At 47.2% G+C, this 16,607-nt stretch overlaps 1 protein-coding gene across 19 annotated transcripts in view; it reads left to right on the top strand.

Annotated features, from left to right (window-relative positions):
* GYG2 (glycogenin 2) overlaps positions 1–16,607 on the top strand; it is a 64,373-nt gene that overhangs the window by 9,296 nt on the left and 38,470 nt on the right. For 14 of the 19 annotated variants that reach the window (XR_010338177.1, XR_010338178.1, XM_064364543.1 and 11 more), the window contains one exon: positions 4,720–4,836. The exons of 1 other annotated variant lie outside the window; for it this stretch is intronic. Coding sequence is in view for 16 of the 18 variants with exons in the window: in XM_064364543.1 (XP_064220613.1) it covers positions 4,720–4,836 (117 nt within the window). In the remaining 2 variants the exon portion in view is untranslated. Of the gene's footprint in view, positions 1–1,221; positions 1,515–2,211; positions 2,280–4,719; positions 4,837–16,607 lie in introns of all 19 variants that reach the window. 4 more of the 19 variants (XM_064364553.1, XM_064364554.1, XM_064364558.1 and 1 more) reach the window with 2 other exon arrangements.

The following is a 16,607-nucleotide window of genomic DNA, read 5'->3' as shown; positions in this document are numbered from 1 at the left end:
CAGTGAAGAGTCTGAGAAAGCCGGCCATAGGCTAAAGAAACCACTAGTGTAGTTTGAAGTTTTCCGCACCCTTGCTAAAGCACAGGAGAGCTCTGTTTAGTTTGTTTTCTTAATTTGGGGTGTGCATTAAAAACATCACAAGTAAATAGAAGCCCAAGTTTTTGCTCTGTTGGGAGACACTTGGTCATCGCCATGGTGTGGAGGTGCCCCAGGTGTCAGGTGGGTGCAGCCCAGGGATGCTGCTCAACACCCTGCAGCGCACAGGATGACGCCACAGCAAAGACCTGAAGCCCGTAAGGACTGGGACTCCAAGGTGAAGCTGGATGTTACCCAACTTTTGCTCTGGATAAGATGTCCGGGGTGCGTGATGTGTGTTAAGGAGCTCAGAGGCTTCTGCTCTGCATGGGGAGAAAAGTGTGTTCACCAGGCAGTGGAGATGACAGCTGCTTAGAGGGAGGCGGGAGGCAGCCCCTGCCTGTCTACCCTGCCAAGGAGCTGCTTAACAGCAGAGAGCATCTATCTTGAGGATGCCGGCCTGGGGTGGTGTGCATTGAGTTTCACCTGCCACTCTTCTCTGGGAATACCTGGAAACACAAGGTGAAGATGCCGTGGGAAGGTTGAGGAAGGGGCAGCATTCCCGTGTCTTTCCTTAGGGCCTAGAAGGGGCTCTCTTATTACTCTGCAGGGTTTCTCAACGGGGATGATTTTACCCTCAGGGGTCATTGGGCAAGGTCTGGAGATCTTCCTAGTTGTGACAACTAGGAGGGGGTGGGAGCTCCTGGCATCTGGTGGGTGCAGCCCAGGGATGCTGCTCAACACCCTACAGTGCACAGGATGGGCCCACCACAGAGACTGCGCTGTAGTCTATTTATGTATCATCTGTCTATCATCTCCATCTAGCTCTCATGTATTTATCTAGCTCTATCAATCTATCATCTTTATCTATTATCTATCTTCCTATCATCTATCTACTTATCTATCTCCATCTACGTACTATCTATTATCCATATATCTATCACCTGTTTATCTATCAATCACCTATCTCTCCACTCTGTCATCTCTCTGTCCACCCTATCTATCTCATCTGTCTATCATCTGTGTGTGTATCATCTATCATGTATCTGCTGACCTATTTCTCCATCCATCATCTATCTATTTATCTATCATCTATCTAAACAGTGGCTCACAGCCTAAGAATCCTTCTGCCCTTGCCCCCACCAGGGAACACTTTGCCATGTTTGAGGTCGGTTTTAATTGTCGCTACTGGGAAAGTGTGCTGATGGCATCTGGCAGATGGAGCCCCGGGAGGCTGCTCAACACCCTGCAGTGCACAGGATGGGCCCACCACAGGCAGTCCAGCCCCGATGCCACAAATGCCTTGGTGAAAAACTCCAGTAGTAACTTCCATCTAACCCTGGGAAAGGGATCAGGATGACAATCACATCATTCTCAACAGTCCAGGAGGCAGGAGCTGTCTTGAGTCCTTTGTCAATGCATCTCTTGTTAGAACACTGGTAAGACCCTTTCCCATAGGATGGCTCCCTTACCCAGCGCAAGAGCACAGCACTCCACATGTTTTCACTCATAAGTGGGAGCTGAATAATATGTCCACATGGACATAGAGAGTGGATTAATAGAAATTGGAGATTCAGAAGGGTGAGAGAGTGGGAGGATGGCGGGGAATGAGCAATTACTGAATAGGTACTATGTACACTATTCAGGCGATGGTTATACTGAAAGCCCAGACTTCACCACAACTCAGTATATCTTTGTAACAAAATTGCACTTGTACCCCGTAAATTTATACAAATAAAATAAAGTAAATCAATCAATAAAATTTGATATGTAAACCTGTTTGATACAAATGCAGAAAAAAAATGCTGTAATAACATGTAAAAAAAATAAATAAATAAATGTGCCTTCCTGAGGCTTACTATGCCCTGCAGATGTCTTACCAAGCCCCAGTAGTCACGAGTTAAATTCCTGCATGTAGCCTGTGGGAGGTCAGAGATTGCCTCCACTGTTTATCAACAGCTCTCGGCCCATCTGTAAAGTAGAGCTAAAAACACCACCAATACCTGTCCCCAAGGCTGAGCTGATGCAGGGGCAGCCCTCGGCACAGTGCCTGGTACCCACAGACCATTGATCATGCTAGGTATTAATCTAAATCAGGAAGGCCTGGCTGTAGCTTGCGTTGATCTCCATTGACAGTTTCGGCAAGAATCTGGGTTCCTTTGCTGTCTCTTTCTGATGGTCACATGAAGGCTCTTCTTCTCCAAGTAAGTTCACTCATTCAACTCATGCATTCATACATGCATGCATTCACACATTCATTCACTCATTCACCTCATACAGGCATGCATTCACACATTCACGTATTCATTCACTTAATTCACTTATGCACGCATGCATGCATTCACACTTTCACTTATTCATTCATTCATCCATCCATTAACTTGTCCATGCATTCAATTTACTTATTCACTCATACATAATACATTAATTCATGATACGTATGCAATCTTCACTCATTCAGTCATGTGTGTGTGCATTAACACACATGCTAGTTTCTTCAGCTCACTCATGGACTCATACATATTTATTCACTCATTCATCCACATATTCACTTGTCACGTATCCTGTTCATTCACTCACACACATTCATTCCGTTATAAATGCATGCCTTCACGTGCTCATTCAATCCTGCATGCATGAATTCGCTCCCTAATACATGGACTTGTACATGCATGAATTGACTTAAGTCATCCATGCAGTTAGTCACGCATGAATTCACTCATTCACTCACTCACTCATTCATACACCTGACTCATGCAGGCGTGAATTCACTTGTTCACTCACTCATGCACTCATTCATGCATCATAAATTCACTTTCACTCATTCATGCACTCAGTCATGCATGAAATCACTTGTTCTATCATTCGTGCATTCAACTCATTCATTCACTCATTCATAGATTCATGCCTTCATTCGTGCATGTATGCATTCACCTAGTTTTTGGCACAGTCACTCCTACATTCATGCATATATCTCTAAATTCATTCATTCCCTCCTTGGCGCAAACATTGATGGTTCATTCATTTCCTCGCTAGCTCATTCATGTGTAGTTGTTCATTCACGCCTCACATGCATTCACACACACACGTACTCACTCATCCATGCATATACCCCGCGTGCAGCCAGCCAGTCACACACTCGCTATGCATGCAACAGCTGAGGCCTGAACACTCAGTTATTCTCTCTTTCGTGCACTCATTCATTCAGGCGTGCAAGTCTGCACACGTGCGTTTTTCATGCATTAAGATCACGTACGAGCCCTGCCTTCTCCCTCTGGAAGGCTACCAGAGGAGCGGCCTCCACCCGGGCTGCGCGCTGGCCTTGGGCCCAGGGCCTCAAGCCATTGCAAACATTTACTTTGGGGCCGGCTGATTGAAGGTTAAATGTCCAAGCCTAGAAACCGCGGCCTGCAGTGGGGGCCGCGGCGGGCGATGGGCGGGGCGCGGCACGGGGCGCAGCCCCTGGCCGTTCCCCGGTGTCTCTCCCCGGCAGCCAGGGCTGGGCACCAGGCGGCGCGCGGGCTTGTTTGCGGGCGGGGGCTGCAGCTGGGCGGAGAGGACCTGCGCCCGCGAGGGAGGCGGGGCCGGGCTTCCGGACAGAAGCCAATCCATGCCCTCGGAGCCTCCAGCGCCGGACCAGGGCAGAGGCTGTCGCAGCGCGGAAGAGGTGCCGGGGGCTGCCGGGGGGCGGGGGTGCAGGGGGCCGTGGGTCGTGGAGGAAGCCTGGGTGCAGGGGACGGCCGGGGGGCGCAGAGGCTGCCCCAACACCTAGAGGTCTGGGGGGGTGGCGTACAGCGGGGTGGGGGCGCAACCCGGAGGCCGAGGCTGGGTGCTGGGGGAGGGGCGACGGCTTGGAGTGTAGAGGAGGGGCGAGGGGCGCAGGGGGCTGGAGGTCAGAGGTTGCCCAAGCGCGAAGGAGAGGAGGGTTTTGGGGCGCTTGGGGCTGGGTGCGCCGAGCGGGGGCGCCGAGTGCTGGGGAGTACAGGTCCAGGCGCGGCGGGTCGCGGGGAGACCGAGGCTGCCCCAGGACGGAGGACAGACGGGGGCTGGGGCGTAGGGCTGGGAGGCTTGGGGTTGGGAGCGCGGTCCCAAGGCAGAGGCTGTGGTAGCTCGGGGGAAGGGAGAGGTGCAGGGCGTGGAACGGATTTGGGGGCGCTTGCTGAGGAGGGGCGAGGGGCGAGGGGGTGGGCCGGGGGGTTACTGGAGCGACGGGGGAACGGCGTCTGGCCGGTGGGCGCGCGGGCAGAGGCAGCCCAACCAAGCTCGGAGGAAGTGCAGATCCCGGGGTCCGGGAGCGCAGGGGTGGGCCCAGAACTCCAAGCAGGTGCGCGGGGCGGCTGCTCATACTGCAGAGGTCGGTCGGGGGGTCCTGGGGGCTGTGTGGTTGCTGGGCACATGAGTGTTTAGACGCAGCGCGGTCTCAGGTGACACTGGGGAGGACAGGGGGTCAAGGGGACCCTGGCCAGAGTGCAGGAGGCTGACCTGGAGCGCCACGGAGGAAGTGCGGGGAGTGGGGATCGTGGGGGCGTCGGAGGAGGCCGGGGCCCCGTGAGGCGCAGTGACACAGTGTGGGTAGCTGGCCGGGGGTGACGCCGGCGGGGCCTGAGGCTCAGGGTGTCGGGACCGCCGCTCTGTCGTCCGCAGGCCTGGAAATCCACGCGGGTTCCTGGAGACGGCGCCTCTGCTCTGCAGGTTCGTGGTGGGGAAGTCCACCCACTGCTCCCCGGCGCCCACTGCACGCGGCACGGAGGACCATGTCGGGTGAGTAGCTCAGGCTCCTTCAGTTCAGCCTGCTTGTTCCTGCTGGCTTGACTGAGATTGGTCTGTGCTGGAGAGAACCCCAGTTCGACCCAGGACTGCCCCAAATCCGAGTCTCCCCTCACTGCCTCACCCAGGTCTCTGTGGGTCTGGAGGGACTGGTCCATCCGACGCTGCTGGAAATAGCGGTGGGCTTCAGCTGCTGGGAGGGAGTGATTGGTAGCAACTGAACGTGGCGTTGGGATTTCACCAGTTCCCTTTGTAAGATGTAGTCCTGGAAGTTTCACTGGGCTTGTTTCTTGGGAATAGCATTGAACTGTCTGACATTCTCACTGCCTGGAAGGCCGATGGCAAGAAGTCTGTTCTCCTAAAATGGCCCTAAAACTCTGGGAAGAGGCTGTTTTCCAGTTCTTGGAGTTCAGGCCATCGGTTTAATTTCTGTGCCCAGCACAGATGCAGGGATGGCCTGGCTTGGTGGCTCAGACCTGTAATCCCAGCACTGTGGGAAGCTGAGGCAGCAGGATCGCTTGAGGCCAGGAGTTCGAGACCAACCTGGGTAACATAGTCAGACCACATCGCTAGGAAAAATAAAAATAAAAATTAGCTGGGAGTTGTGGCATGTGCCTGTGGTCCCAGCTACTAGGGAATCTGAGGTGGGAAGGTCCTGAGCCCAGGAGGTCAAGTTGGCAGTGAGCCATGATTGTACCACTGCACTCCAGCCTGGGTGACAGAGTGAGACCCTGTCTCCAGAAACACCAAGAAAGAAAATATGAACCCAGGTTAATCCTCCTGCAGGCAGCGGGCAGGCTGAGGAAAGGCCTGCCCCCTGAGGACTGGCGAGCCCTATCTCTCTGCACTTGGTTCTGTGGACATCAGATAGACTGGTTGACTTCAGAGGCCTAGATATGAGAACATATATTGTCACCTCATCCCGTAAGAAAGATACTGGTTCTATTTTTAATCATTAAATCATTAAGACACCTCCTTGTACCAGACCAAACTGGATCATTCCTGAGTGTATTTTATGTATTTCTTTTTAAATGTTTTTTTTTTTTTTTAACTTTGTAGAGACAGGGTCTTACTATGCTGCCTAGGCTGCTCTCGAACTTGTAGGCTCAAGCAGTCCTCCTCCTTTGGCCTCTCAAAGTGCCGGGATTACAGGCATGAGCCACCGCGCCTGGCCGTGAGTGCAATTAAAAGACACACACAGAACAGATTACTCTTTTATTCAGAGGAGAGATTTAGTAAATGCCAGAGCTGCTTCCATCCTGTTTTCTCCCACTTTGGACTTAGAGAGGAAAATCGTCAGGGGAGGGATCTTAAGGGCTGTTTTCATGAGGTGTATGGAAAACGCTGTTCCAAGGAACGGCAGAAAAGATTCTCTGTTCTAGGGACGCGTTTGGAGCTCTCTAAAGTGAAAGCCACACATTTCCCCAAGCCTGCTAGGGTCTGTATAATAGCAGCATTCAAGACGGACATTCGGATACATCTTGCTCAGCCTCGTGCCGGAAGAGAAGATTCAACTCTGCAGAAAACAAAAGCCACCTTTGAGTAGAGAAGGGCTGAGAAGGAAGCTGCTAAGGTGATTTTGAGGGGTGATTAGAAGATGCCTTGAGTGCAGGAGGGCAGGCAAGGGGTAGAAAGAAACCGTTGCCACAGATGCATAAATTCTCAGCCCCTACGATCTCCAGGCTGGACTTAATTTTGTGACAATATCTCCTTTTTGTGGGCTGGAGTGCAGTGACAGATTTTCTTGCTGTGTTTCTACTCCGTGCTGCTGCTGAAAGTGCCCAGCGCGGTGGCACGTGGAGTGGAAAGTGCCTCCTTCAACGCAGTAGCATTGGATAACTGGCTGTTCTCCAGCACCGCACCAGGACTTGATCTCCGGTCGTTTCTTTGAGGCAAGGCGATGTGGAAGCTAAGCGCCTGTCAATCAATGTTTCATCTCTGTTCCATGGCGATCTGCTATCTGTCTTTGCACTTGAGATGGGTTTTACAGTGTCCTGCGTGGGAAGTGGCTGACCTTCAGGAGGTGACCTTCAGACGTCAAAGCAAAAGTCTGAATGTCAGATCCTTTGTTCCTGGAGAGAGCTCTTGTGCCAACTGGTGTTGTCCTGTCATTATGTGACTGTGGTCAGTATTCTGCCCATGCTAAACCAAAGAGAGAAACAGAGCGTCCAGTATTTCCATAAAACTCTCACTCTAAATGTAGCCATGTCTGCGTTGTCTTTTGGGTTTGAGATCAAGGTAGGTGTGGACAGGGCTGCTTCCTCCTGAGGCCTCTGTGTGTGTCTGTGTCCTATTCTCTTTTTTTCTTGAGATGGATTTTCACTCTTGTCGCCCAGGCTGGAGGGCAGTGGCGCAATCTCAGCTCACTGCAACCTCCAGCTCACAGGTTCAAGCGATTCTCCTGTCTCAGCCTCCTGAGTAGCTGGGATTACAGGCACCCACCACCACGCCCGGCTAATTTTTGTTTTTTAGTAGACATGGGGTTTCACCGTGTTGTCCAGGCTGTTCTTGAACTCCTGACCTCCGGTGATCCACCTGGCTCGGCGTCTCAAAGTGCTGGGATTACAGGTGTGAGCCACTGTGCCCGGCTTAATCCCCTCATCTTATAAGAACACCAATCCTATTGGACCAAAGCCCACCCGAGTGACCTCATTTACCTTAATCTCTTCTTTAAAGACCCTATATCCAAATACAGTCACATTCAGAGGTCCTGGAGGTTATAACATTCATATATGAATTTTGGAGGTGCACAATTCAGCCCATAATTAGATAACTCATTCATTTGAATACTGCTGTGTTTGTCTGCTGGGGCCGCCATAACAAAGTCCCATAGACTGGGAGGCTTAAACAGCAGACATTGACTCTCCCACAGTCCTGGAGGCTGGAAGTCCAAGGTCCAGGTGTGCGCAGGGCTGGCTCCTCCTGAGGCCTCTCTGCTGGGCTTGGAGATGTCATCTTTCTCTGTATCCTCACAAGGTCATCCCTCCGTGTGTGTCTGTGTCCTCATCCCTTGTTAGGAGGACAGCAGTGCTGCTGGTTCCACCCTAGTGACCTCATTTTACCTAAGTCCTCATCTTCAAATACAGACACATTCTGAGGTCCCGTGGCTTAGGGTTTTATCATAGGTGTTTCAGGATGGGTTATCATCCGTCTATAACAACCATTAATCATAGTGTTTTCCCTGAGGTCTCCGTGAAGAGCTATAAAACCAGCACAAGTGGTTTTCAATCAATGAGCCCTCCGCCATTTCTCTTAGTTGTCGCTGAGATCCTCATGAAGAGATCAAAACACCAGTGCACATGGTTACCAATCATTGATCACTTTGCCAGTTCTCTTAGTTGTCACTCACGTCCTGATGAAGAGATAAAAAGTCCGCGCACATGGTTATCAATCACTGATCGCTGTCATTTCTTTCCGTTGTTACTGAGATCCTCATGAAGAGGCAAAAAACCAGTGCATCTGATTATCAGTCATTGATCAGTTTGCCATTTCTCTTGGTTGTCACTGGTGTCCTCATGAAGAGCTATAAAAGCAGCACAGGTGGAGGTCGATCACTGATCATTTCGCCATTTCTCTTCACTGTCCTCTGCACCCTGCTTTGGCCAATTCACTTCCATCATCCTCTTCTCTAGATAGCCAGAGGGCCCTCCCTGGCAATGGAGATGAGACCTTCTTACAGGACTTGGAACCCTCAAATAGCTCCTCGTACGCCTGAGGATAATAGAAAATGCTGCATATCACCTTCGTAGTCTGGGCCCTCTGACCCACCTCCCTGTTGGTCCTTGTTCTCCGGCCACTGCTGCTACATTGGGAGGATTCGTACTCCAGGAATGCTGAGTGTGACCTATCATCTCCACCTCTGGCTTTGGCTCACAGACTTTTTTCGCCTCTTCCTTCTTTGCCTTATTGTTTTTAATCCAGTTTCTTATTGGAGGCAGGACACAGTAGCTACTTTGAGGGCTTTTGTGGGTGTTGGAGTCAGGGGTGACCTGAGACATTTAATTAATCATTGAAGCCCTGGTTTTCTCATTTTTGAAGCACATTTCTGTGTTGCAAAGGGAATTAATGATAGTACATAGGTACGCCTTGTCTAGACCCTGGATGGATGGGAGCCATATTCATTCTTGGTTATTGATCCACTGATTCCTGGATAAGTTCTTCCTGGCCATTTATCACTGAGCTTATACAGTGCCCTTTCAAAAACTGCTGCCAGCCACAGGACTTGGCTTGCAGTATTAAAACACTCATTTGTTAAGGCTGACGTTTCTCATGGAGCTGCGGGTGTCTGAGGACAGAGCTTGCACTTTGTCAGCTGCTGGGCCCAGTACCTAGCAGAGTCTCGTGCGTGGGAATTGCCTGGGACTTGAATTCACAATGAACGTGTAATGCACTGAGAGCAGGTCATTAGGTCCACGTAGACGTCTTCTGCCCCTTCACCTTCTTTGTCTCCTGCCTCCAGCTTCAATCCTTTCCTCTTTCTCTAAGCAGATGCCCTTGTGTGGGCAGCTTATGTGCACAGCACTGTGGACTGGGCTAAGCAGTGTCCCCCCTAAAACTCACATTCCCCCAGAAGTTGTGAATGGGACCTGTGAACCAAAAGTGTCTGAGACTGGTCTCAACCAATTTAGAAAGTTTATTTTGCCAAGGTTAAAGAATGCTCATGACACAGCCTCAGGAGGTCCTGACAACATGAGCCAAAGGTGGTGGGGGCATAGCTTGCTTTTACACATTTCAGAGAGACGTGAGACATCAATTAATATATGTACGATGTAAGATGTACATTGGTTTGATCTGAAAAGGTGGGACTACTTGAAGCAAGAGAGTTGCTGGGGGTGGCATCAGGTCATAGGTAGATTTGAAAATGGGTTATGGGAAGAGGTTGTAGAGACCAAGATTGTATTGTGTAGATGAAGCTTCCAGGTAGCAGCCTTCAGAGACAATAGACTGTAAATGTGTCTTATCAGACTTGAGGTCTGTGTTGATGTTTATGGCGGTCAGTTTTTCCTGAATTCCAAAAGGGAGGAGGGTATGATGAGGCATGTCTGACCATCTCTTCTTATTATGGCCTGAACTCGTTTTTCAGGTTAACTTTGGAGTGCCATTGGCCATTTACATAGTTGGGAGGACTAGAATTTTAGTTTAGGTTTACAGACCTTATTTGGAAATAGGGTCTTTGCAGATGTCATTAGTTAAGCATCTCAAGATAAGATTATCCTGGACTATTTGGGTGGGCCCTAAAACTAATGACAAGTGTCCTTCTAAGAGATAGAAGAAGAGACACAGACACAGAGGAGGCCATGTGGAGATGAAGGCAGACACTGGAGTGATGTGGCCACAAGCCAGGGACATCTGGAGCCACCAGGAGCTGGAAGAGGCAGGAAGGACCCTCCCCTAGAGTTTGGTTTTGGAATCCTGGCCTTCAGAACTGTAAGAGAGGGCATGTGTGTTGTTTAAGCCTCCCAGTTTGTGGTACTTTCTCAAGGCAGCCCCAGGAAACTCATTCATGAGTTTGCTAGGGAAAGGAGTCAGTGATGAGCCCACCAGTAAGCAAAATGAGCACAAGAGATAAAGGGTCCTGCCTCATGGGAGGTGAGGGACTGTGATGACAAGGGCTGTCTTACGGAGCAGGGTTTGCAGGAAGATCTCCGAGGGATGGGTGGCCTTTGCCATTGTCACTGTGCGCCTGGGAGGAGAGGGAATTCCAGGTGAATTAAGGGAGTGATAGTAGCCCCACGGTGTCCGCTCATAGGCTATGCTTTAAGACCTAGAGGGGTTGAGATGGATGTGAGGACTGAGTGTGAGGGATGAGATGAGCAGCAGTATGGACCCGGCTTACATTTGCAGACAATGAGGAAACTGATGACTTTCACTGTATGTTGGGGGAGAAGATGTGGTTCTAAGGACTGAGGAGACAGATAACAGGGAGCAGAATCTACTCGGTAGAGCAGAGAATGCAAAGGAGGGAAGTTGTCACTCAGGGTGGTTGATGTGAGACCCACTTTAAATGTTTTCTAGTCTGATGCAGTGGCTCACACCTGAAATCCTAACACTTTGGCAGGCCAGGGCCAGAGGATCGCTAGAGGCCAGGAGTTCGAGATGCAGCCTGGGTGACAGAGCAAGAGAACCCATCTCTACAGAAAAATTAAAAATTAGCCAGGTGCCGTGGTGAGCATCTGTAGTCCCGGCTACTCAGGAGGCTGAGGCAGGAGGATGGCTTGAGCCCAGGAGTTCTAGCCTGCGGTGAGCTGTGATGCTGCTGCTCTCCAGCCTAGGTAACAGACAGAGCAAGACCCTGACAAAAAAAAAAAAAAAAAAAAGGCCAGGCACAGTGGCACACCTGTAGTCCCAGCACTTTGGGAGGCCGAGGTGGACAGATCACCTGAGCCCAGGAATTTGAGACCAGCCTTGGCAACATAATCTGTCTCTACAAAAAATACAAAAAATAGCTGGACACAGTGGTGTGCACTTGTGGTCCCAGCTAGTCAGGAGGCTGAGGTGGGAGGATTGCTTGCTCCCAGGAAGTTGAGGCTGCAGTAAGCTGAAATCATAACATTGCACTCCAGCCTGGGCAACAGAGGGAGACCTTGTCTCCAAAACCACCACCACAGCAAAATAAACAAAAACCCCAACCTTTTTTGTGGTGCCTCTCTCTTAAGATCTCAGGTTAGTTATACAAGAGTAGAATGTGGGATTGGAGGCAAGTGGACTTCTCCTTACCACAGAATTCATGTTGTAAATGCCCTGCACAGAGGAGGCTTCTGGGGTTCTTAGGGAGACCTAGGAGGTAGGTAATAGGGATCTGAATCTACCAGTTGAGGAGCTCATGACCCAGGCCAGATGATGCCAAGTTTCATTTTACACATTATCTATTCTTCCTCTGTGCTCCTTAAGAGTGCAGGTCAGTATGTGGGATTGGAGACAGCAGACTTTTCCTTACTGGGGTATAGGAGTTGGCATGGCAAATATTCTGCAAAGCTTGTTCTTGCAGGACCAAGCATCTAAATAGCAAGGTCTAACCTCAATCATCTATTTCTGAAGGGAAATCCCAAAGTCTGACCTTTGGAGTGTGATTTAGCCCTCATTCTCAGATTCAATGGTGAAGTTCAGAGGGGAATCAATCCCTCTGGCATCTCAAAGGTGGACAGAACAGTCAGGTCAGGAGGAAATCTCAAAACAATGTCCCCCTACTGGGGGTTCTCTTACCTTTGTCATTGTAGTTCCTAAACAACGCACTCCTTTTTCCTTTCTATTCTTCAATTCACATGGTCCTTAAACATGGTTCCTCAGATTTCAATAATCTATACATTGGAGATTACAAATAAATCTTAATATAGCCAATCAAAGACTAAAAATTGTAAACGGCACTTTGTTTTCAGTTTGACATTACTTTGCTGATGATTCTTTTCATAATATATATGATTTGATTTATCTTATTTTTTACTTTGCCATCTGCTTTGCAATTAAATATACACACACACACACACACACACACACACACACACACATTTTCTTTTTAAAGACAGGGTTCTGCTCTGTCACCCAAGCTGGAGTGCAGTGTCACAACTGTATCTCACTGCAGCCTCTAACTTCTGGGCTCAAGCAACCCTGCCGTCTCAGCTTCCCAAGCAGCTGGGACTACGCGCGTGTGCAAAAAATCTATTTGTAAATTAAATGAATACAAGTCCATTCTCAGTATGAAACATATACTCCAATACTTGCCAGAGAAATGGTACATGGTAGTTAAATGTGCAGCAGATGTGCTAATTGCCCTGTGTATAGAATTTTAGCTATTTGGTCTGGGTATAGAATTTTAGGTTGAGGACCATTGCACTCAGAGTTTAGATATGGTGCTCTGTTTTACTGTCTGCTATTCATGATAAGAAGTCTAAGTCTCATCCTTTGTAGGATTGATTTGTATTTTTATTTTACTTTCATTTTCTTGGCATTTTCAAGATGTTCTCCTTATCCGTGGTGTTTTTAAATTCCAGAAACATATTGTCAAGATAAGAACTGTTGATTTTTTTTCTTTTTTTTCTCTCTCTCTGCATCTCTCCCTCTCCCCTTCTTCCTTTCCCTCTTCTCCCCTCCCCTCCCCTCTACTCTCCTCCCCTCCCTTCTTCACCTTCCCTTTCCCTCCCCTTCTCCTTCCTTCCTTCCTTCCTTCCTTCCTTCCTTCCTTCCTTCCTTTCTCTCTCTCTTTCTTTCTTGGTTTTCTTATTCTTTTGCTGCATACTCTCTGGGCTTTTTACATCTGAAGACTGAGTTTCTGCTGTTGGGAAAATTTCCTGTTTAATTTCTTTGAAAACTTTTCTTCTTTCTTTTTTTTTTTTTTTTTTTTTTGCTATTCTCTTCTTCTGAAACCCATGTTGGTGAACCTTCTGAATTGCTACTGTAGGCTTCTAGCTTTTTGAAATTTTCCATTGTCCCTTTATTCTACTTTCTGAGAGATTTCCTCAATGACATTTTCCAAACCTTCTGTTACTCCATTTTCACTCCAGCAAATCATATTTTAAATTTCTAAGAATTATTTCTTATCCTTGGAGTGATGTTTTCTGTAGCATTTGATTCTTGGTTTATAGATGTATCCCTCTCCCCCTAATCTTTTGAAATAAAACTAATTAGTGCAGTCAGAATTTTTATGTCTGTCTGTCCTTGAATTTCTGTTTCATGGACTGCCTGGTATTTGTGGGGTTCTTCCCACTCCACCTCATAACTTTTCAGTTGTCTTTTTTTTGGTGAAGGTGCTTTTCAAACGTTTGGTAATGCTTTATATCCACATGTATAAAAATGAGGAATGTAAGCTGAGCTGTGCCCATTTGCAAGGGTTGCTGACTTGTCTGAATTTGTGAAGGTTATGTTATAGGTTAGGAATTCCACTTTTATGAGGTGGTGATTATTTTTTGGGGGGCTTTTTATTTCCTTTAGAGTAGATCATCTTGTCTGATTTTCCCCCTGGTGATGGGCATATTGGGCTTCTGAGAATTTTGCAGAATTTCAGTGACTTCTCCAGTTTCTGTTATTGGCTGACGGTTTTCTCCTGCCTTCTTGTTGGCTTGGGGTTCACACTAGCACACTTTTTAGTTTGTTCTCCTTTTATCTCAGAACGAAAGAAAGAGAAACTAGGAGCTCCCTGTCCACCATCTTTGCTTGGAAGATTCCCGGTTTACACTTTTAGTTACATGGTTGAAATGGTGAAAATGGATGGATCTTGAAAACATCATGCTGATGGAAAGAAGTCAGACACAAAAGGCCATATGATGTTTGATTCCATTGACATGAAATGTGCCGAATAGGCAAATCCATAGAGATAAAGAGTGAATTGGTGGTTGTCAGGAGCTGGGGAAGGGAGAATGGGGAGAGACTCCTGAATGAGTGCAGGGCTTCTTTTTGGGGTGATGACAGAGGTGGTGGGTGTACAACATTGTGATAAATTGTGCTTTTTACAATGGTGAATTTTATGTCATGTGAAGTTTATTGTGATAAATAAAAAGAAAAAATAGAGAAAAGTATTTCATTTTCAAAAGGCTACAGAGTGTATGAGTCCATTTGTAGGAAATATCCAAAATAGGAATATAGAGATAGAAAGTGGATTTGTGGTTGCCAGGGCTGGAAAGAGGGAATAGGGAGTGACTGCTTAATGGGTACAGGGCCTCCTTTTGGAGTCATGAGAACGTCCTCGGATTACCTGAAGGTAGCGGTCGCACAACATTGTGTATGGACTAAACACTGGTAACCTGTGCACATGTTATGTTAATTTCCCATTAATATTCTGAGAGCTTGCATGGAAAGGTGAAGCTCTAAGCAGGTCATATGTTTAGGTGTGGGGATACCCATTATGCTGCTTAGAAATATGTTCACACTTAGGGCTCAACGCTGGGGGTTCAACTTGGTGGTTCTTTCTGCCTCCACACTCTTTCAAGATATGGATCAGAGAAACCTTGGTGAGGACGGGGTAAGGGATTGGACCTCTGGCCCTGTTTTACACATTATCTGATTTTCGAGGTCTGTGGGTGAAGTTCACATAGCACCTTTACCTTGGCCAGCTCTGGGCTTTGTAGATGCCAGTCCCCAGTGTCTGCTTCCTCTCCCACTCCTCTGCTTAGAGACAAAAGAGCCTAACAGACGACCGAACAGGTTCATGACAGCTATGCCTGTTTTTGGGAAGTAATTTTGATCAGAGCTCCGGCCTTTGGAAATGTCTAAAGGAGTAGTAATCACCATGATTATCATTTTAAAGCTAGTAATTAAGAAAACTAGAGATAGATGGTAGATGATGGTGGTAGATATAATTAGGTAGATAGGTAGATGATAGAAATATTGATAGACATAAATAAGTAGATACATAGAGGGCATGGAGGACACATATATGATAGGTAGGTGATAGATATAGATAGGTGGATGGATAATAGAAAGGTGATAGGTAGAAAGATGATGGAGATAGATGGATGGATGATAGAAAGACGATAGGTCCATAAATAATAGATAAATAGATACAGATGATATATGATAAACAGATGTTAGAGATAGATGGATTAGATAGATAGATAGGTGGATAACAGAGGTACATGATAGTAAGCTAGATAATAAATAACAGATGTGAAGAGAATTGCTAGACGATAGGTAGATGATGGATGGATGGATGGATAGGTATGTGATAGGTAGATGGATAGATACATGATAGATGAATTGATGGATAGATGATAGATAGATTAGATGGTGTAGATAGGTGGATGGGTGCAAGGCTGGATAGATAGATGATATACACAGAGAGATTATAGTAAGATAGATAATAAATAAGTGTACAGAGAATTGGTAGATGATGGGTGGATGGATGGATAGATGGATAGATGGATATATGATAGATGAATAGATGATAGAGATAGATAGGTGGATGAGTGGAAGGATTGATAGATGATAGAGACAGATTATATAAGATAGATAATAAATAGATGTACAGAGAATTGGTAGATGATGGATGGATGGATGAATAGATGGATAGATAAATGATGGATGGATGAATGACTGATGGATGGATAGATAAAGATACATGATCGATAGATAACAATAGATGTGCAGAGAACTGTTAGATGACAGATGGATGGATGATAGATGATAGGTAGATAGATAAATAGAAGATTGATAGAAGATAGATTGATGGATGGATAGATAGATGATAGATAAATGGATGGATGGGTAGACAGATGATAGGTAGATGGATAAATAGATGATAGATGGTAGGTGGATGGATGCATAGATAGATGATAGATAAATAGATGGATGCATGGATGGATGATGGATAACTAGATATAGATTGATGACAGATAGGTGTCTTTTGTTCTGCAGAAATAAGTTGTAAAATTTGCTGTCTGTATTGGAGATGTCAGGAATTCTCTTTCCTTCTTCGTGCAAGGGTGGGGAGGAGTTGTCTACAGGAGCAGCTGTAACAGGCTCATTTTGGAATTTACCCCATCGGAATGTAAAGGTCGAGAAGGCAGCCCTGGAACACACGTCTGGAACACTTGTGTTTGTTATATTTAGTGCGAATTGTGGGTTGGCTTTGCTTGGAGTGTTGCTTCCAGGGAAGGCGCCATGGTCACCTACATGCTGAGAATTTTAGTTTCCATGGACAGTATATTGGGCTGGACACTGTGGGACTTGGCATTGCTGGATGCCCTCCTGGCAACAGGGGCTTGAGTGCCCAAGAATCAAGTGGTTTGAAAGTCATTACAAAAGTTCACATCAGTCTTATGCACAGAGACTTCAAA

This window comes from Aotus nancymaae, unplaced genomic scaffold (genome assembly GCF_030222135.1).
Source record: "Aotus nancymaae isolate 86718 unplaced genomic scaffold, 86718_ANA_hifiasm-v0.15.2.pri h1tg000058l, whole genome shotgun sequence".
Classification (NCBI taxonomy): Eukaryota; Metazoa; Chordata; class Mammalia; order Primates; family Aotidae; genus Aotus; species Aotus nancymaae.
Note: the sequence above shows the minus strand (reverse complement) of the source record. Positions and strands in the feature narration are given on the sequence as shown.